This window comes from Delphinapterus leucas, chromosome 8, assembly GCF_059928025.1.
Source record: "Delphinapterus leucas isolate spDelLeu-1000000601 "Yukka" chromosome 8, BTC_Dleu_Yukka2, whole genome shotgun sequence".
Lineage (NCBI taxonomy): Eukaryota > Metazoa > Chordata > Mammalia > Artiodactyla > Monodontidae > Delphinapterus > Delphinapterus leucas.
In genome coordinates, this window is record NC_143136.1 from 79,080 (window position 1) to 102,156 (window position 23,077).

At 40.2% G+C, this 23,077-nt stretch overlaps 1 protein-coding gene across 1 annotated transcript in view; it reads right to left on the reverse strand.

Moving 5' to 3' along the window:
- The window catches only part of LOC149748482 (protein TASOR 2-like), a 59,278-nt gene that overhangs the window by 5,508 nt on the left and 30,693 nt on the right, over positions 1-23,077 (reverse strand). The window contains 8 exon segments of the mRNA XM_089916064.1: positions 2,272-2,701; positions 3,031-3,083; positions 3,085-3,908; positions 7,670-7,912; positions 12,662-13,366; positions 16,608-16,670; positions 16,768-16,840; positions 19,981-20,084. Of these exon segments, the coding sequence (XP_089772190.1) occupies positions 2,272-2,701; positions 3,031-3,083; positions 3,085-3,908; positions 7,670-7,912; positions 12,662-13,366; positions 16,608-16,670; positions 16,768-16,840; positions 19,981-20,084 (2,495 nt within the window).

Consider the following 23,077-nt stretch of genomic DNA (forward strand, 5'->3'; position numbering starts at 1 on the left):
GCTCTGGAACACTACGGCCACAGATTTCCTGCCAGATTTTGAAGCAGTCGTGTTGTAAGTCAGGACCTGTGTTTCAAATCTCTTGTTAAAAACATTTCTGCCTTAGTCAAAGAAAGACACTGACCTGAGCAATTGGCAGGGAGGAGCTGAGACTTGGTTTTAAGGGGACACGACTGGCCAGATACAAAGCGTAGAAAACTCTTGATGGCACACTCATTCTGAGAACAGTTCTATGACCCTCCCAATCGTACTGTGGCTGATAATGTTGGGCCATAGTCGTGAATCTCACCATGCCTGTGCTCTTAGTGAAATGAAAACTTTGATAATCCTAGTTTGCCCTAGAATAGGGAGTGGTACAGGATTTAAAGGTGTGTGCACCTTTAAAGTATGGGTACAGTATTCAAGAAGATGACGGAAACATATTTCTAAGTATATGCTATAGAAAGTGTTAGGAATCGTTAATTTTAACATTCTACTTTCTACTTAATACTCTTTCATGTTTGCAAGAAAATCATCCCTAATTGGACATTACTAAAGTAAGTTAATATATATTACCACGACCGAAAATACTTTATAAGAAACTAGTGTGTGTATAAATATATATGTAATAATTAAAATCTGCCTGACTAAACATAAATACTTTCTTATTCTAAGGTAGTGATTTTATGTATCTCTTTGAGAATAAGATGAAATTTATGAACCCCATCCTCAGAAAAAGAACGCATACACACGTAACATATATTTTATGTGTACACATATAAACACACACATATGTGCATATATATACATAAATACATCCACAGAATTAGACACTGAGAAACAGCTAGAGTGTCCAGATCTGAGTCTTGGCCGGACAATTTACTATGTGCCTCCAGGCCATTCTGTACTTCTCCATCCTCAGTCTTCTCACCTATAAGATGGGTGGCACGGTCCTTACCTCACCCGGCCGTGTGAGAGTTAACTGAGCTAATGCGAGTGAAGGGCTCAGACCAGTCTCTGGCCCACAGCGTTCCACCAGTCTTCATTCTGATGAAGATGAGCATCTGCAGACACTCACAGACCCTCTGAGGCTCACCCCTGGACCTGCAAATCCCCACGGAAGCCCAGGTACAGAAACTCAATGTTAACACAGGCACTGAAGGTGCCCAAACCCATGTAAAATTATTCTGTAATAAATCTGCTCTGAAAGCTTAAAAAGGCAGGTATTTTGTCAATCCATTTACTTAGAATCTTGATACAACTTTTTAATTTGCTCCAATTAAAATTCGATTATCAGGCTTCCCTGGTGGCGCAGTGGTTAAGAGCCTGCCTGCCGATGCAGGGAATACAGGTTCGTGCCCCAGTACGGGAAGATCCCACATGCCACGGAGCGGCTGGGCCCGTGAGCCGTGGCCGCTGAACCTGCGCATCTGGAGCCTGTGCTTTGCAAAGGAAGAGGCCACAACAGTGAGAGGCCCGCGTACCGCAAAAAAAAAAAATTCGATTATCCGTCCTATCAGTTGAGAACAGTGAAATGAAACAAAGTGTATTTTTCATATTTACAAACAGTTATCTGCAGACTATGAGAGGTCTGGCATTTTATTTACTGTCTCAGGATTTGTTTTCTGTTTTGGTGGTACGCGGGCCTGTCACTGTTGTGGCCTCTCCCGTTGCGGAGCACAGGCTCCGGACGCGCAGCCTCAGCGGCCACGGCTCACGGGCCCAGCCGCTCCGCGGCATGTGGGATCTTCCCAGACCGGGGCACGAACCCGTGTCCCCTGCATCGGCAGGCGGACTCTCAACCACTGCGCCACCAGGGAAGCCCTCAGGATTTGTTTTTAAAAATATTTTTTAATATATTCAATTTTAGTTTCCTTTAAGGTTTATCAAAGATTTTTTATATTTATTATTACTGCATTTGATCCATAAACACTATTATAGGTAAACAGAATAAGTATTATTCACCTCTTTTAAAAGATAATAAGCTCAGAGAACAAGTAATTTGCCCCAAATCATACAACTAAAAAGCTACATAATTATGGTTGGCTCCCAGATCATCTGAGGCCTACGATTTTTTTCCTCCTTTTGTTTCTTCAATCAGGATGGTAGATAAGCTCCACCTGCAGACAATCCAGACTTTGTAAACTAAGTTTCTGGCATTCTAATCCTTTACATAGCTAGAGAATCCACTTTCCTAAAAGAAACCAATGCCTTGTTATGAATGTGATTTTACGTACAAAAAATATTTCTTCAAAAATAACACCAGCGTTTACAGTATTCAGCTTTACCTACCTCATTATTACAGGAATAGATGAAATTCTGGCTTTCTGGGGTCTCTGGATGACCTGCTGTTGCAAACATTTCTTTCTGTTCATTCTGCACCCAAAGCTCCAAGCCTCTCACAGGCGGTGGTTTCATGAAAGGAAGCAGGGGGTCAGTGATTGGGAAGGACACTTTGGCAGTAGGACCTCTGGGAGCCTCATTAGTCTCCAACAGAGGGTCTACGGAGCACCTTTCCACACCGGAGGACTCTTCAATTTCACTGAATTCAAACGATTCTAACGTGCTATTTATGCACACGTATTTTGCTGGGTTGCTGTGTTCTACTACTTTTCGGGATGATTGTATGACTTTGTTTTGATTGCTATAAAACAGAGCTACCCACATATGAAGTAAAAGCTTCACTTCTTCCATGGTATCTGGTAAATCAGTATTCCAAGGCCTGAGATTTTAAAGAAAGAAGAAACCAAAATCATTGAAAATGACTATTTTATTAGTTGATTATCTTATAAGTAAGTGCCTTAATTATTAACCTTAGTTTTTGTGTTCATTTTTATTTTAAAAATTACATGAACATGAAACAATGAGTAAGATAAAAATGAAGTTGATATAACAAATGATTACAGTGAATCTGCTTGGTATTATTCCCAAGTTACTGGATTTTACACACTTCCTTCTCCCTCCCCAGAGTTTAGCACAAGTATCCCTTCTCGCTACATTTATCTCAACAGAAAAGTTCATCCGTTTTCATCCAGGGTCACTCCCACTCACCCGTGTAGTGCTCTGACTACAGTCTTCTCCAGGGGGTTGTTGGTATACTTACTTGCCGTCTAAGCTGAACACGTAATCTGCTTCCCATACGAAAGTGACCTTAAAGGAGCCGTCACAGCTGAATACGGCACGAGAGCGGCAGAAGTCCTGCAGGCTGGAGGGCAGCACCCCGCTCCTGCGCCTGAGCGCTGGGGCCTCGGAAAGCTGCTGCAGAGGGGAGGTGACCTGCTGATGCCGAAATGGCATCACTTTCCCCACTGGGGTTCCCGCTTCAGGGCCTTTTGTGCCATTCTTGGCAAACGCAGGGCCTGGGGCCCCTCTCTGCTGTAGATGCTTCTTTGAATGTTCTGCAAGGAGCAGGGCATAGGAATGCTCCACAGCAACGACAGAGCTTTGGCTTGCGTCGGAACTTTCTAGGGTTTCCTCGGGCAGTGCTGACTGGGCTTCTGCAGGGGCCTGAATGCCAGCAACCAAGCTTTCTTCCTCCTGGCTGACCGTGGGGTCTGATGTCAGATTACTCTTATCAGAGGAGGGCTTGGATAACGGTCCACCTTTTTGACTTTTTACTCCTCTATGATATTCATGGTCTGATGTACCACGCAAAGAATGTTCTTTAGAAAGCAAAACATCGTTCTGTGGCAATTCAGAGGAGCAGGGCAAGTTTCTGGGCTCAGAGGATGGTGTGGTAGAGGTAGCAGCGCTTAATGCAAGATCAGCCAACATATTTAGGGCCTGGGAGTCACAGTTGACAATGGAGTTTTCAGGTGGGTCTTCTGGAGCCACTGTGATATTTTCTGGTTGAGCTCTACTTATGCTAATAACATCTTCTTGACCATCTGAAATTTCTGATTGAAGCTGTGAAGAAGTTTCTCCTTTGGCTTCAGCATAAAAGAAAAAAAGACACATAACACTTGATTTCCATAGAATTAATTCTTTGTCATATTCCTATGGTTCAGTGAAAATCAACAGTTAAGTCAACATATTCAAGAAAAACCTCTTGATATGTTGCATAAATTGTATGTTAAATTTTTATTACCAGAGTGAGGTCTTGTCCAACTTCCTGATGTATTATAATGTATTTACCAAGGAACAAGTCTTAAGGAATGTGCATATTAATTTAAAAAGAAATCACCCTTCAAAACTGCATGTACTCAGGCTTCCCTGGTGGCGCAGTGGTTAAGATTCTGCCTGCCGATGCAGGGCATACGGGTTCGTGCCCCGGTCCAGGAAGATCCCACATGTCACGGAGCGGCTGGGCCCGTGAGCCGTGGCCACTGAGCCTGCGCGTCCGGAGCCTGTGCTCCGCAACGGAAGAGGCCACAACAGTGAGAGGCCCGCGTACCGCAAAAAAACAAAAACAAACAAACAAAAAAAACCTGCATGTACTGACCTACACACAAGGCATACTGCTCAGCTAAAGAAATATACAAAGAGAAAAAAACAAAAACAAGAAAACAAGACTCCTGCCCTCAGAGAGCTTACAATCTAGTGAGAATCTAAGAATTTCTAAGTTTAAAGTGTATATTATAGAAGGTTAATGTACTTTCTTAGAAATCATTTCCCTTGGCAAGTTATTAGAGAAACCACCTAAGTTCAAAATAGAGATGATTTTTAACCGTACTGATGTTAAATTATAATACGTTACGATACAAATAAAAAATGAGAAAAGTAAGAATATTCAGAATCGCCAATTAATTTCAAGTTTTAAAACTTCAGTTTCTGCATTAAAAACATTTCCTCTCTATTCTATCTGCAAAAAAGCAAATCTCCTCATCTACTGATAATTCTCCTTACAGCAGGTACTCAAATCTACCCACTGGCATTCGGTCAGAAAACTAACATTCTCAGGTGGTTTACTTGCCTTCTCAGGACTTTGATTCAGCCTTTTAAAATGTGATTATCATGAAGGACAAAGTTCTCAACAATACTGGGCAGTGAGTCCCTGTAGCAGGTGGCTGGATGGACAGAAAAGCCAACTGTGCTCCTCTTTATAATTAGCAGTAGCAGGTCTGAAATAAATTACTAACCTGTCTGCAAAGCCCAATGACAGTACATTTACAGAGAAAACTCTGGCCTATGAGGTCATCAAACAGAATGACAAGAGTGTGTGTATGGTGAGGAGGGTAAAATTAATCAACCACTGCCCAGTTTTTATTTAAAATATCAAAGCCCAACGGGGTGAGGTACGAGAAAGTGGCCCAAAGAGGGCTGTCTCGTGAACCCTCCGGGTGTACTGGAAACACATTCATTTTAGGATCTGATGTGTTTACTGACACTAAGTTCATTCTATCCTTAAATACTATGGTTCTTACACTGAGTATCACTATGAGGAAGGTCGAATCTAGAGAACACTGTATTGAGTCAAGAAAAAGGGTTCATTTTCATATGTGTCATTTCAGGTAAATCATTTAATAACTGACTTGTTAGAGGTTTTCAATTAATTAAAAATACAATACTGATCATCTATCTCTTTTAAGAAATACAGATAAAATGATGCCAAATAAATTATAAAAAATTAAAGAGTTCAGTAAATAAAAACTATATTGAAAACTTTAAAAAGGACAGAAAACCATTAGTTTCAGTAACAAAATGATTGAGCCTTCTTAAACTCTGATATTTCAAGTAAAAGAAATGAAGTGGATTAGCATGGGTGATTAAGAAATAAAAGAAAAAATTAACACATTATTTAAAAGGTGGTAATCTTAAAATTTTAACTTGGAATGTGGCTGCACAATATATACAGACACTTGCAATACAAATCGCCCTATTTCTGAATACCCATTCTGGAAACTTTTCATTTTCTGGGCTCACTTTTCTGCCAATGCCCAGTTGCACACCTCCTCCCACTAATCGATTAGCCTACAAGTATATAGAAGCCAATTCAGCACAAGGAATTCTAATGACAAGGCTGGGAATACAATGCATTATGTATGTATCTATACTCATCCTGTTTACAAACTAATTGGAAAGACAGGACCAAGACACACCAGATGATTGGAAAATAGTATGAATTAACTCTTTAACGTTCTCAAAAACCCAAAAAAGAAATGGAAAAAAAAGGAGAAATGAGTGCAGATCAGAGCATCAGGAAATGACTCCGGGTGGACTTAGCTGAGCAGAGGGGACTGCACAGGAGTGACAACAGGCGTGGTTCGTGTGGGTGGCACCGTGTGCCTGGCAGGGAAGGCACGCATTGGGAAACGGCAGGAGAGAAATGTGCACCCGTGGGTAAGACCACCTCGTAACTGCCTGGGGAGACAAGCAGAGAGTCTGTGTTGGGTATGACTCTCTACAGGCTGTACGGTGATATGACTGAGGAGCTTTCAGAAAAATCTTCAGCCATAAACAACATTAACGAAACTGAGGAAAGGGACTTCCCTGTGGTCCAGTGGTCAAGACTCTGCGCTTCCAATGCAGGCAGTGTGGGTTCGATCCCTGGTCAGGGAACCGAGATCCCACATGCTGCAAGGTGTGGCCGAAAAAATTTTTTTAAACAATGAGGAAAGAAAAAACCAAGCTCATCCATAATACCATCACCCCAACAAAACAAGAGTCTTTCCCTGAATTCCACTAAATTTGAGGCTTTTAAAAAACCTAAAGGTAGATGAGAGAAAGTAGAATCATGAGATTAGACAGAAAACTGATGGAAATACAGAGATATGAGGAAATGAAGGTTTTTCTAAACAAAAAACACCACCACACATACAACACAGTAGGACTCAATACCGAAGATACTGTAAAATGTATAGATTTTGCAGCTTGGTGGAGCTGCACTCTACTCAGAGAGACGGGTGTGAAGAGGGACATGGAGCTGGGAGAAAAGTGAGGTCCGCGGTGATGAGGGAACGTGCCAGCAACGAGGAGGTTCCAGCAGGTGGAACACGGAACCAGCAGTCAGCTGCTGGCTCACAGAAGGAGACTTGGTTATTCACTTCCGCACAAGTAGAAGTAGAAAAGTAAAACTGCTTTTAAAATTAATTTAATGCCTTTTGAAACCAAATACAGGGGCTTCCCTGGTGGCGCAGTGGCTGAGAGTCCGCCTGCCGATGCAGGGGACACGGGTTCGTGCCCCGGTCCGGGAAGATCCCACATGCCGCGGAGCGGCTGGGCCCGTGAGCCACGGCTGCTGAGCCTGCGCGTCTGGAGCCTGTGCTCCGCAACGGGAGAGGCCACAGCAGTGAGAGGCCCACGTACCGAAAAAAAACAAGAAAAAATACAAGTGAAATACAGGATTCGAGATTACTGACTGCTTTGAACCATGTCTTTACAGTTCCCTCTGGACAAACTTATAATATCTTCTATAACTGATTATGGTCCAGAAAAATACTGCCAGATGCTACTTGCTTGTGAATTTAGTCATTAAAAAAGGCCATTTATACTTTAACTCTGCTAAACAGTTCATGTTCAGGCTTTCTGCAGAATGAAAAGTAGGGTCTATTTAGTGAAGGTATGAATCTTGGCACTTTCTTATTTATTCACAATGGGAAACCAAGTTACTTGTCCTGTCAGTGTCTGAACTAAAGAAGACCACAAGAACGTGACAGATTTCAACTGATCTTATACTGTTTCAATATACTACTTTATAATCTCGATTAGTCTGTATTACGGTGCTGAAATTTACAGGAAGAGGACTTCTTACCAGGTTGTGGCTGCTTTCTGATTCTGGGATTCTGATTGCCTTTTACTATATTTTCCCTCTGTTTTTGTGGAGAATTCTTCACAGGTGGCTCAGCCCTTGGAACAGTTTTGACTGGAGATGTCTCTCGTTTCCTTGCCCTTTTAGCATTCGTTGACCCTGGAACATCTTTAGAAATAGGAGCTTCTTGGTTTTTCCAATCCAATTTGGTTGTCTGTACAAACTGTGCAGTCAGCACTTCAGCACCTTATGCAGAAAAGACACCGTTTTCTAAGGGGTAGGGGGCGCACATATTTATCAGCATAGCTTTCCTTTGATTTGTTTTGGGGGGAAACTTTAATAATGGGGAATAAAATATAAAATTTGGGGTATTTCATTAAAAGATTTTTGAACTTGCTAAGTGTTGGTCTATATCCCTAATTAGGATTAGGAGAAAAATATCAGAGTAATAACTTTATAGAAACAAGGCATGACTTAATTTTTAAAAAAGATTCCATAATCTTTGCTGACTGATGTGGCAGGTAAGGCTGAACATGCTAGTTCACAGCACAGGGTGACGGATAATTCAATTTACACAAAAGCGACACAGCTCCCATAAAGCCATATGGTTAAAACCATGATCACACTGTAGAGAAGAGACTGTAGGTTCACAAAGAGCCATCTTACATATTTTCCTTCACTACACCTAAATATCAAAGCTTTAACACTGCCTGAAAAATCATCTCTTAAGAGAAGACAGAGGAAGGTACATTGAAGAAAGTCCTCTTCTGATTTAACTTCCTATAAATCTATTATAATTGCTCATTTCTCTTACAAAATGCTCAGCTTTACTTCTCGCAGGGAAGGAAGGAAAGAACTAAAGGTGGGGGGCACATGAGGAGAAAAAACTATTAACAACCTGCTTGTATCACACGCAGAAAGTGTTTCAATCCTTTAAGAGTTAAAAAAATATGTTAATAAATGTTCCCTGTGAAAACGTTTTCCCCATTGACTATATAAAATAATCACACGTGTGAATGTTTGCAAATATTTTAAAATCACGTTATATGGAAAATACTATTTCTAATTGATTGAGAACAGAAAACATATTAAACAGTTTCAGAATGTGATGGTTATTAGTGAAATGTAGAAAAGAGACCAGTTTCATTTTATTCTTTTGAAGGTTAGAAAAATAAACGGTTTTTTAAAAAAGCTTTTAGACTCTCTTAATGTTGTACATTTCCCTGGGTCTAATTATTTTCTTCCCTACTAAACTATCAAAGGCAATAAAGCAGCAGTTTTGTTTTTAGAGTAAGACTTCTGATTTTATACTGGTTACAATTTCTAAAATTTTTAGCATAAAAAAAGGCAAAATATAAGTCAAGCAGGAAAACTGTTAAGACTAAATTAAGAAGAGAAAGAAAATAAGATGAGATGATCAAGACTAGGGGAAGCGTAACATCTGCACGGGCGGGAGGGGAACATCTCTCACAACCTAGGTCCTGCGAGGAAAAGGAGAAACACGAAACAGGTGACCCTGCACGGACTGCCCTGCTTATTTGCATCACTCAATGACATGTTTCTCAAGCTGCATGCAATAACCCATGGGTGTATTATAAAATAAACTTAATGGGCTGCAACCAGAATTCTTTGTTAAATGAAACAGAAGATATCAGATTGTATTACACATAGTTAGGGTAAATGCTTCCTGAAATTTCTGTTTCAGTAATGTATGAATTTGTGTGTACTGGACTACAATATACAATGTATTTCTTTTCTATTTTTTTTTGAGCTTTTGTGGTATTATATTTAGTCATCTTGGCTGGTTTAATCACATCGTTGTTGTTGTTCATTTTTTGGCCACACTCTGTGGCATGTTGTGTCTTAGTTCCCTGACCAGGGATCAAACCCGTGCCCTGTGCACTGGAAGTGTGGAGTTGTAACCACTGTACTGCCAGGGACATCCCTAAAACATATTTCTTATAGTGGATGAAATTAGCACACTTGAGAAACAGTGACAACATATATGTTGAATTATAGGTAATTTATTTAATACCTTTAAAATGGTTCATATAGAGAGAAACCCAATATGGTTGGCCTGGAATTTGTGAGGAAATGTAGAGTGTGAGTTGCTGCTTCATACTGCCGTTCTTTCTACCACCCTCCTAAACACACACACACACACACACACACACACACAATTTCTCAAACTATAATTGGCCAGAAATAACTACTTGTTAAACCACAGGGTAAAATCTTAATTATCTAGGATCCTGGGGATCCACACACCTCCAGTGTTTCTTCTTTAGGCATCAGAATTTTAAAATTCAAAATACTATAGATAGGGTTGGCAAATTTTTTCTGTGAAGGGCCAGACCTCAGTCACAGCCGCCCACCTGTGCCAGCACAGTGAAGTACAGAGACAACAGGTAATGCCTGAGGGACCCTTTGGCCCAAGTCTGCTCACCTCTTCGCTAAGGGGTCATAGAGCATAAGTTCCCTAGTTTTAAACAAAATACACCACACATAATCTGAGATGACTCTAAGCCAAAATTGTGTTATTTGTCGTGCTCTGTTCACTGAAGTGCATTTGACTAACATTAAATGGCTCTGGACGCTGATTCTCCCTCAGTTTTCAGGGGGCAACAAAACCACTTGAGGAACTGTTTCAATATATATGTCTCGAGGCCACTGGACCTTGTTTCAGTAGGTCTGTAGTAGGATCCAGACGACCACTTTTAAAACACACAAAGGATTAGAAATTCTGCCCCAGGATGCTCTAGTTCTGGGAGAGTCCAGGCACTTTCCCCCCTCTTTAAACATGTTCAGGCTATCACTTATCAGTTTTTGCCATCTGTTCTTAGTGTGCCTGATTTTAGCAGATCCTCTTCTTCCACTCGAATTTGTCCGAGGACAGTTCAGAAACTGAATGACCTTATTTCTTAGACAGGTAAGTAAATAACTGAGTGATGATTTGAGCAGTTTTACAAGTGAAATACAAGCTTTTGGTGGGTGGGCTTTTGTCCTATTTCTTGATTTTCATGTCATCTAGATTAGCGCTTCTCCAACTTTAGCATGCACACAGATCACCTGGAGAGAGCTAACGGACACTGTCTAGCTACAGTCCAGGATGGTCACACAGGAACAGGGTTAACACACAACAGTTATTACTAATTGCTCATCTGAAAATCCATACAGACCATGCTTACCGTTTTCTCTTTTCTGACGGAACTTGAGAGCTGTGCGAGAGTCTGGACGCTTCTTTGCTCCACCACGAGTTCTTCTGGGAAAGGGACGGCACAACTTCACCCTTTTACTCTGTACCACGGGCAGCGTGCCTGCTTTTCTCTTACGCTGAACTCTCAGATTTGATGCGGGACTTGATGGGACCAGAGCTCCCTGCCTTGCTTTAAACATCTCTTCAGAATTCTTTTGTGTTTCTGTTTCTTTTCTTACTTCTGCCGCTGAGTTGTGAAATTCAGCACCTGGAGTCATAACTAAAGAAAATCCAGCATCACAAATTCCATCTGAAATACCTTATTTCTTGGACAGGTAAGTAAATAACTGAGTGATGATCTGAGCAGTTTTACAGGTGAAATACAAGCTTTTGGTGGGTGGGCTTTTGTCCTATTTCTTGATTTTCATGTTATCTAGATTAGCGCTTCTCCAACTTTAGCATGCACACAGATCACCTGGAGAGAGCTAACGGACACTGTCAAGCTACAGTCCAGGATGGTCACACAGGAACAGGGTTAACACACAACAGTTATTACTAATTGCTCAGCTGAAAATCCATACAGACCATGCTTACCGTTTTCTCTTTTCTGACGGAACTTGAGAGTTGTGCGAGAGTCTGGACGCTTCTTTGCTCCACCACGAGTTCTTCTGGGAAAGGGACGGCACAACTTCACCCTTTTACTCTGTACCACGGGCAGCGTGCCTGCTTTTCTCTTACGCTGAACTCTCAGATTTGATGCGGGACTTGATGGGACCAGAGTTCCCTGCCTTGTTTTAAACATCTCTTCAGAATTCTTTTGTGTTTCTGTTTCTTTTCTTACTTCTGCCGCTGAGTTGTGAAATTCAGCACCTGGAGTCATAACTAAAGAAAATCCAGCATCACAAATTCCATCTGAAATACCTTATTTCTTGGACAGGTAAGTAAATAACTGAGTGATGATCTGAGCAGTTTTACAGGTGAAATACAAGCTTTTGGTGGGTGGGCTTTTGTCCTATTTCTTGATTTTCATGTTATCTAGATTAGCGCTTCTCCAACTTTAGCATGCACACAGATCACCTGGAGAGAGCTAACGGACACTGTCAAGCTACGGTCCAGGATGGTCACACAGGAACAGGGTTGACACACAACAGTTATTACTAATTGCTCATCTGAAAATCCATACAGACCATGCTTACCGTTTTCTCTTTTCCGACGGAACTTGAGAGTTGTGCGAGAGTCTGGACGCTTCTTTGCTCCACCACGAGTTCTTCTGGGAAAGGGACGGCACAACTTCACCCTTTTACTCTGTACCACGGGCAGCGTGCCTGCTTTTCTCTTACGCTGAACTCTCAGATTTGATGCCGGACTTAATGGGACCAGAGCTCCCTGCCTTGCTTTAAACATCTCTTCAGAATTCTTTTGTGTTTCTGTTTCTTTTCTTACTTCCGCCGCTGAGTCGTGAAATTCAGCACCTGGAGTCATAACTAAAGAAAATCCAGCATCAATAAATTCCATCTGAAATACCGTACTTCTTAGACAGGTAAGTAAATAACTGAGTGATGATTTGAGCAGTTTTACAAGTGAAATACAAGCTTTTGGTGGGTGGGCTTTTGTCCTATTTCTTGATTTTCATGTTATCTAGATTAGCGCTTCTCCAACTTTAGCATGCACACAGATCACCTGGAGAGAGCTAACGGACACTGTCAAGCTACAGTCCAGGATGGTCACACAGGAACAGGGTTAACACACAACAGTTATTACTAATTGCTCAGCTGAAAATCCATACAGACCATGCTTACCGTTTTCTCTTTTCTGACGGAACTTGAGAGTTGTGCGAGAGTCTGGACGCTTCTTTGCTCCACCACGAGTTCTTCTGGGAAAGGGATGGCACAACTTCACCCTTTTACTCTGTACCACGGGCAGCGTGCCTGCTTTTCTCTTACGCTGAACTCTCAGATTTGATGCGGGACTTAATGGGACCAGAGCTCCCTGCCTTGCTTTAAACATCTCTTCAGAATTCTTTTGTGTTTCTGTTTCTTTTCTTACTTCCGCCGCTGAGTCGTGAAATTCAGCATTTGGAGTCATAACTAAAGAAAATCCAGCGTCACAAAGTCCATCTGAAATACATGGAGACTGAGGACAGTCTGCCAATAAGTCTAGTGCAGTAGATACTTCCAAAATGTACCCATTAGGATTTGAAGAATAAGATCTCAACTGAGTTAAAGACTGTAAAGGGCACTTTTCAGCTGGAGGAGTCAAGTCAAAACCACTGGACACTTTGCCAAAGAATGCAGTCTCTTTAATTCCATCCTGAGAAGCAGCAGTCAATGAAGGACTTTTGTCCACCTTGTACAGTTCTTGGAGATTATGCTTTACTAATGTGTTTGGACAGATTCCTTTTTCAGAAAATGATTTCTTTGCTTCCAGCAGGGCACAATTAAGGGCAGGTAAAATAGGTACCACCTTCAATGAGATGTCATCTTCAACTTTCAAGTCTTTCAGCCCTAAAATATATACACATGTATTAAAAACCCAAAGTTCTTGTTTTTTCAAAAACATGCAGGAAAAAACGCTTTAGATTACAAAATTACAGGATGGTTAAATATGATACAGTGTTTCAAATGGTAATCTAAATAGCAATTAATAGAAGACTTATGGATGCACTTAATGAACATATATTATCTCCATATATATGAAAACACGCACACACAGAACCAAAAAAGAGTCACTCAGATGGGATCACCAGGTGAGAATGAAGAAGGCAGGCCCGCCTGCAGCTCCATCTCATCTGACCAGGAGCCCAGCGTGGGCTCAATGCACCGGCATTTAGAGTTGGCAGAATTACTTTTCTATTCTCATCTTCTGCTTTTAAAATGTATCTAATCTGTACCTTATATGACCTACTTCAAATTCTCTTAAGAAGGTAGTCACAGGTGCAAACTTTCAGTTATAGGATAAATAAGTACTAAAGATGTAATGTACAACATAATAAAAAATAATTAACACTGCTGACGTTACACATGAAAGTTAAGAAAGTAAATACTGGGACTTCCCTGGTGGCGCAGTGGTTGAGAATCCACCTGCCTTTGCAGGGTACACGGGTTCGAGCTCTGGTCTGGGAAGATCCCACATGCCATGGAGCAACAAAGCCCGTGCACCACAACTACTGAGCCTGCGCTCTAGAGACTGCGAGCCACAACTACTGAGCTTGCATGCCACAACTACCGAAGCCCGCGTGCCTAGAGCCAGTGCTCTGCAACAACAGAAGCTACCACAATGAGAAGCACGTGCACTGCAATGAAGAGTAGCCCCCGCTAGCCGCAACTAGAGAAAGCCTGCAGCAACGAGGACCCAACGCAGCCAAAGAAGGAAAAAGAAGGGAAATACTAATAGTTCTCATCACAAGGGAAAAAATGTTTTTTCTATTTTCTTTAATTTTGTATCTATATGATATGATGGATGTTCACTAGAATTACTGTGGTAGTTGTTTCATAATGTATGTAAGTCAAATCTTTATGCTGGTAAACCCTAAACTTATATAGTGCTGTATGTCAATTATATAATATCTCAATAAAACTGGAAGAAACTAGAGTTACAACACAAACCAGTTGAACTAAAAGAAAGTAAACCCTAAGTAACCCCCAACTCTCATGGTAACTACTGCTATATATTTCATCACCTTCTCTAGCAAATGCAATTTTTTAATATTATGTAACTAGACTGACTAGTCTGTATTTTACTTCCTCTCCCTGGTTCACTCTCTGGCTGAAATGCTAATTTTTCAGCAACTCAATAACCTAAAGGAAAAGAGTACAGGAAAAAAGAGAAAAGGTCAGGTCACTGAGAAATAGGTAATAAAATCCTAGAAAATGTAATTTATCAGTAATAAAAAACCCACAGATAATAAAGACCTTTGGTGCCTACTAAACTGAAGTATACCATTCTTTTTAACGAAAAAGTAACTGCAAAATTAAGAAACACCTAGCTGAATACGTTTATACTTGAGCAGGTATCAGGAAAAGAATGGCAAATAAAAATAAATGGGAAAATGTGGCTAGCCATTAAAATAAAAATTCCTTTCTCTGCAGTTCATTTAGATAGTAAAAGGAAAAATAAAACATGACAAAGTTCTTATGTACTGCTAACAGTTCACGATAAAGCAGCAGTTTTCTAGACAACTTCATTATTTCAAGAATTTGGAAAGGCAGAAGTCAGAACGATTTGTAACAGGCTATTATGAAATCTAAGAAAAAGAACTTTTTAAGTCTGCTAAGCGAAGAGTCACTCAATTTAAAACAAATAACCCCAGCACTGAACATTTCTGAGTGACCAGAAATAGAAAAGTGTCTTAACGAACTAGAGGAGGCTGTGAGCACTGAACACAACAATCCAATGTTTACTCAAAAAGAAATCCTGTGCTGTTCAACCCCAAATGGTACAGGAACTAATGTTTCTTATTCAGGTGGTAGTGTACACCTAAAAATAAGAATAAAGGCAGAGCTCCTGCATACGGAGGGAGGCAGTGTGGGAACAGAGCTGGAAGCCAGCTCAGACTCAGCTGTTTGACCTTGGGCAAGTTTAAGTTTCAGTTTCCTCATCTTTGAAATGGTCACAATAAAAATACCTATTAAGGGCTGTGAAATCAATTGTGCCTAGCAGAATATCAATGTAGTAAATGCTTGAAAAATGCAAGCAGCTATCGCCATTATGTTATTATAACTGGTAATATTTTGCTTATTCCAAACAGGTAATGCCAGCAGTTCTCTGCTTTGAGTAGCTGAATACAATTTAAAAACATCAATTAAAAAATTTTTTTGGATTGGTTGTAGCTTTATAAATACAAATCATGTTTAAACATACACAGTGTGATTATAAAACAATGAGGAAAATTTCCTCATATGACAAAAAGAAATGACTCATTTACTTTAATTTATTTATTTGCTCAGCAAGCATTTATTACTTTTTAGGTGCCTGACATTGCTAAGCAGTAGGGATGCAGTAGAATACAAGAAAGGCAGGCATTAAATAATTATAAAAATAAATATTTAAATTATATTGGTGAAAAGCCTAGGGGTCCTCATTGAAGGAAGAGTGGTGATGGGAATAAATAAAGTGATATTTAAACTGACACCTGACAGCTATGGGTAAGTGGCTAGACCAGCACTTCTCCTCCAATTTTATTCATTATCTACCCCCACCAAAGACAGCCTTTCTAGACTTTGTTTCCTAACTGCCCTCTGAAATTCTAATACCACAGATATACTGTATATCTATTTACAGACTGCAGGAGCAATATTTTTTGCCCCTAGCAGGCAATTCCTGGTTCTGGCTTGGGGGGCGATCAACATCATCTGATCAGGGGGAAGGAGACAAGTAGTCCAGACAGAGGGAAGTGCTTCTGTGAGGACCTTAAGTCCTACTGACGGGGAGACTATGATAAAACCAACTCCCAGCTCTTGTTGTTCAATAACAAATGAATCCAGTTTTGGACATGCTGAATGTGAGGACCATCTGAGACATTTAAGTAGAAAGAAATGTCCATAGGCAGGTGGATATCTGAGCATGGAGCAGACAGGAAAGGATAAGCCTACAAAGAAAGGAGATGAAGGATTGACCAGGGAGAGTAAAGGAAGAAAGTTATTTAAGAGAAGAAAAGAGTTACCAGGGTCATATGCTGCTGAGAGTTTAAGATGAGGACTGAAAAATGGCCCACAGGTGCAGTGAACTGCCAGTCCTGGTCCTTACCTGCTGACGGGGATGAATGGAATAAATGCAACCCGTGAAGACCCATCTGCTCCTCTCCAAAACCTACACAGAATGAGAATCAGAAGAAACGTGAGGTTGCTGATCTTACACAATAAAAGTAAACATACTGAAAAACATTTATTCAAAAAGTTGTTCTTACTTGTTTCTGACATTAAGGCTGACGACGTAAGTAAAATGAAAAATTCTCGATCTTCTAAGCATTTGACGATTGCCTTAAACATAAAATAGCAAGAAAGAAGATTCAATTCCTCTCTCCTTCTCCCTCTACCACATTCTTCAGTGATTTTTAAGCTCATGAAAAGTTAAAGAAAAAAATTCTTGAAATGTCAGTATTTATGGGAATCAGGACAATTTTGTCCCCAGTATCAGAAACTGCAAGCTCCTTAGCATTCAAGTAATCTTGGCCTTGTTATGGCTACATATAATAAATAACTAGAACATCATGGGTTAGTTTTAGGATAGTGTTCAATTACATAACAAATCAATCAGAAACAACGTCTTTCATTTTTTTTCATTGACATGTTGGACATTTCATACTGCTAAGTAGCCGCTCTGTTCCCATTTAGCCACTACAAATTCAAGGTCAATCAGACCTATGATTAACATGTTAAGCTCATTTTAATACAAAGCATATCACAGAATCCTGGGACTAGAAAAACTGGAAGATACCATCCATTAAAAGAATCCTTTCTACAGCTTCCTAAGAGATGAGTAATAAAAGGAAATAACATCATTAGGTCCCCTGGTTATAAGAAATGCAGATGAAAATAAATACTTCTATTTTCCCTCTACCACAGTCTTCAGTGGCATCTTCTGTCATTCTAAATCACAGAGATAACAGCTCTTCTTCCCCATTAGTCACCATTTCAAAAGCCTATATACCCTTAACAAAGATAAAATTCAATGTCATACAGTAATTTGTCAGTTAAAAAAACAGAGTAAAAGATACCACTTTATAAAGTGATAAAACATACTTCAAAACTTGACAGGTCATAAGCCTACAAATATGATAAATCAATAAATTATTCAACAACTCAAGTATGAAAAAAAGACTTCTTTTCTAATTATTTATTGGAACTAATTATGAGACTGAAACGTCACCCACAGGAACAATCACTATTGTGAGTCTCCAAACATTTCTATCACAGCCCCTATGCATTGGTTGGTTTACATTTTTGTCTCCTATAGTCTTGTAAGTTCCTTGACGGCAGGGACAATTTGTCTTTTTGCTTCTGGCACACAGTAAGCACTCAAGAGAGAATTACTGAATAAATGTATCAACAGTTATATATACCCATATCTTTGGTATTTATCAGCAAACAGATGTAATTCTTGTTTTATCTTTTTATCGGTGTAAAGAGTAAAAGGGACAATAATTAGCTACATTATTCTGAATTTTAGTTTTGTAATATAGATGAAAGTAAAATCCTATATCTGCTTAAAACTGTACATTCCTTTATTCCAAAATATGTGCACGTAAAACAAATATGTAGTGTATCTTATTAGTCTCTCAAATTACGCGCTGAAAGGGCTATATAAAATTCCTATTTTAACCTTTGTGGGGAAAAAAATCATAGAATCTTTGAAATATCTACTTCTAGCCTTTTCCATTCACACACAGAAAAATCCAGCCATACATGTCTTTACCACCTTTTAAAGAAGAGACCTTCCTCAGTACTGTTCTTGAAGTCCAGTGTTGTAGGTACAAGGGACATTTACTGCTCGTCCACTATACACCAGGCACCAAGGTGTCAAAGATGCTTAAGACATGATACCTACCCTCAAGGAGCTCGATGTCTAGGTAGGGAGACCGATATGTAAAGATTATTCATTATAAAATGAGGCAGGAAAAGCAGCCTGGAGCACTGAGAGCGAAGGACCTTATGTGATAAGTAATTTCTGTTAAGTAATTAACACACAAACTGTGAAGTAAAGCTGGGCACCGAGTCTCCTGAGTTCAATACCAGAAGCACTCACAAGTAGACCCTTCACTAATGCATTTTCTCAAAGTATCTTTGAACTTCCTTCCTTTGAATTTCCAAATATAAAATGAACTACACTACTTCGAAAACACATAGCCTGTAGTCCCCGTCGATACTCGGTGGTCACCTGCTCAGCATCCTGTGTCAGCCACTGCACCTCCTTACTGCAGAATGGGGGCCCTGACCTCGCACCCAGCTCTGGAAGGTGGGCTCTGAGTGGCCTGAACTAATCAGTGTGGGCCATTCCCTTTCTAGTTGCTGCTGAGAGACATGCAGATGATGGAACTGGTCTAAGGACAGAAGCCATGGTTTGGAGGACGGGTTCTCTCTGCATGCAAAAAGGAAGCACGCAGCCCTGACTGGCAGCCTAGGACAGAACTATTGCACAGAGGAGGGAGAAGCTGAAAGAAAAAGAGTCCTGAGCAAACAGCACTTGAACTTGCTTTACCATCTAAAACTCAAAAGTAAGCCTATCAAAACTCTTTATTGTTTAAGCCAGTCTGAATTTCTGTTACGTGCAACTCAAGCATCTTACCTGACACTTCCCCCAAGGCAGCTCACCTATCTATTCTGTTAATTTACCGGTTTCATACTGTCTACTATGGGGATAAGTCCGTTGTGCCACTAAAGGGCTGAGCAGACTTGTTTGCTCACTTCCACCATGCACACTGTTTCCTTTGGGATGTTTGGGAATCACTCACTGTAAGGTCAGCATCTACTCCTATCCTCAGACCGAGGAGCCCTGGTTAACACAGTGGAGAGGTCTTTGGATGTTACATATTTCTCAGTAGAATCGTGCTTTTCTACGCTATGAAAGCAATAGAAGCAGCAACTTTTTCTTCTTTATACACCTATGTGTTGACAAGGGTCACTTTTAAAGAAATATCCCACAAATCAATCTCCTTTGATTAATGCAGAAATACTAGGGATCTACTCAATTCTTCCATCATAAAACAAAAACAACAACAAAAAAGGATTTGAGAAAAACTGTCCTCCTATACTTAAAACCAGGAGTATGAACTGACTAGTGAGACACAGAAAAAGTAAACTAAGATACAAAGGGGATGAACATGTTAGCCAATACATATCATGTCAATAAATATTAAATGATAAATATCCTCTTAAGGGAATTTCCTGGCGGTCCAGTGGTTAGGACTTGGCACTTTCATTGTTGTGGGCCCGGGTTTGACCCCTGGTCAGGGAACTAAGATCCTACAAGCTGTGTGGCGTGACCAAAAAAAAAAAAAAAAAAAAAATCCTTTTGAGCAAGCTAAAACAATTCAATCTAGGCAGAGCCAACTAATAAACAGATATCAATTTCTCAATTTAAGGAAAACATAATAATAATATTTTAAACTGATGATTCTTACCAATTGCTCCCTTTTAATGTACTCTGTTAGTTTATCTACTTTTTCCCCTTGTTTGTTGGACAGTTTCACCTCATACATATTGAAGCACATATCTTGGCAACAGACTGTGGAGAAAATCAGAAACACAGAACATTTCCTATTTTAAAATGCTATTGTGAAAAATTCCGTTTCTCCCTAGACCCACCGTGTGGCTGACATGGTTGGTCTTGGTGCTCCGGCCTGGTGTCAGGCCTGAGCCTCTGAGGTGGGAGAGCCGAGTTCAGGACACTGGACCACCAGAGACCACCCGGCTCCATGTAACATCAACCGGCAAGAGCTCTCCCAGAGATCTCTGTCTCAACGCTAAGATCCAGCTCCACCCAATGGCCAGCAAACTCCAGGGCTGGACGCCCCACCCCAAACAACCAGCAAGACAGGAACACAACCCCACCCATTAGCAGAGAGGCTACCTAAAATCATACTAAATTCAGAGACACCCCAAAACACACCACTGGACGCAGCCCTGCCCACCAGAAAGACAAGATCCAGCCCCACCCACCAGAACACAGGCATCAGTCCTCTCCGCCAGGAAGGCTACACAAGCCACTGAACCAACCATACCCACTGGGGGCAGACACCAAAAACAAAGGGAACTACGAACCTGCAGCCTGCGAAAAGGAGATCCCAAACACAGTAAGTTAAGCACAATGGGAAAACAGAGAAATATGTAGCAGATGAAGGAGCAAGGTAACAAACCATCAGACCAAACGAAGAGGAAATAGGCAGTCTACCTGTAAAAGAATTCAGAGTAATGATAGGAAAGATGATCCAAAATCTTGGAAATAGGATGGAGAAAATACAAGAAACGTTTAACAAGGACCTAGAAGAACTAAAGAGCAAACAAACAATGACGAACAACACAATAAATGAAAATAAAAATTCTCAGGAAGGAAGCAATAGCAGAATAACTGAGGCAGAAGAATGGATAAGTGACCGGGAAGATAAAACAGTGGAAGTAACTACCGCAGAGCAAAATAGAGAAAAAAGAATGAAAAGAACTGAGGACAGTCTCAGAGACCTCTGGGACAACATTAAAAGCACCAATGTTTGAATTATAAGGATCCCAGAAGAAGAAGAGAAAAAGAAAGGGTCTGAGAAAATATCTGAAGAGATTATAGTTGAAAACTTCCCTAACATGGGAAAAGAAACAGCCAGTCAGGTCCAGGAAGTGCAGAGAGTCCCATACAGGATAAATCCAAGGAGAAACATGCCAAGACACATATTACTCAAACTATCAAAAATTAAATACAAAGAAAAAAATCCTAAAAGCAGCAAGGGAAAAGCAACAAATAACACTCAAGGGAATCCCCGTAAGGTTAACAGCTGATCATTCAGCAGAAACTCTGCAGGCCAGAAGGGAGTGGCAGGACATATTTAAAGTGATGAAAGGGAAAAACCTACAACCAAGATTACTCTACCAGCAAGGATCTCATTCAGGTTCGATGGAGAAATTAAAACCTTTACAGACAAGCAAAAGCTAAGAGAATTCAGCACCACCAAACCAGCTTTACAACAAATGCTAAAGGAACTTCTCTAGGCAGGGAACACAAGAGAAGGAAAACACCTACAAAAACAAACCCAAAACAATTAAGAAAATGGTACTAGGAACATACATAGCGATAATTACCTTAACTGTAAATGGATTAAATGCTCCAACAAAAAGACACAGCCTGGCTGAAGGGATACAAAAACAAGACCTGTGTACATGCTGTCTACAAGAGACCCACTTCAGACCCAGGGACACATACAGACTGAAAGTGAGGGGATGGAAAAAGATACTCCATGCAAATGGAAATTGAAAGAAAGCTGGAGCAGCAATTCTCATATCAGACAAAATAAACTTTAAAATAAAGACTATTACAAGAGACAAAGAAGGACACCACATAATGATCAAGGGATCAATCCAAGAAGATATAACAACTGTAAATATTATGCATCTGACATAGGAGCACCTCAATACACAAGACAAATGCTAACAGCCATAAAAGGGGAAATCCATAGTAACACAATAATAGTAGGGGACTTTAACACTCCACTTTCACCAACAGACAAATCATCTAAAATGAAAATAAATGAGGAAACACAAGCTTTAAATAACACCTTAAACAAGATGGACTTCACTGATATTTATAGGACATTCCATCCAACAACAACAGAATACACTTTCTTCTCAAGTGCTCATGGAACATTCCCCAGGATACATCATATCTTGGGTCACAAATCAAGCCTTGGGAAATTGAAGAAAATTGAAATCGTATCCAGTATCTTTTCTGACCACAACTTTATGAGACTAGATATCAATTACAGGGAAAAAAACTGTAAAAAATACAAACACATGGAGGCTAAACAACACGCTACTAAATAACCAAGAAATCACTGAAGAAATCAAAGAGGAAATCAAAAAATACCTAGAGACAAATGACAATGAAAACACGACCCAAAACCTATGGGATGCAGCAAAAGTTCTAAGAGGGAAGTTTACAGCACTACAATCCTACCTCAAGAGACAAGACAAATCTCAAATAAACAACCTAACCTTACACCTAAAGCAATTAGAGAAAGAAGAACAAAAAAACCCCCAAAGTTAGCAGATGGAAAGAAATCATAAAGATCAGATCAGAAATAAATGAAAAAGAAATGAAGGAAACAATAGCAAAGATCAATCAAACTAAAAGCTGGTCCTTTGAGAAGATAAACAAAATTGATAAACCATTAGCCAGACTCATCAAGAAAAAAAGGGAGAAGACTCAAATCAACAGAATTAGAAATGAAAGAAGGAGAAGTAACAACTGACACTGCAGAAATACAAAGGATCATAAGAGACTACTGCAAGCAACTATATGCCAATAAAATGGACAACCTGGAAGAAATGGACAAGTTCTCAGAAAAGCGCAACCTTCCGAGACTGAACCAGGAAGAAACAGAAAATATAAACAGACCAATCACAAGCAGTGAAATTGAAACTGTGATTAAAATTCTTCCAACAAACAAAAGGCCAGGACCGGGTGGCTTCACAGGCAAATTCTATCAAACATTTAGAGAAGAGCTAACACCTATC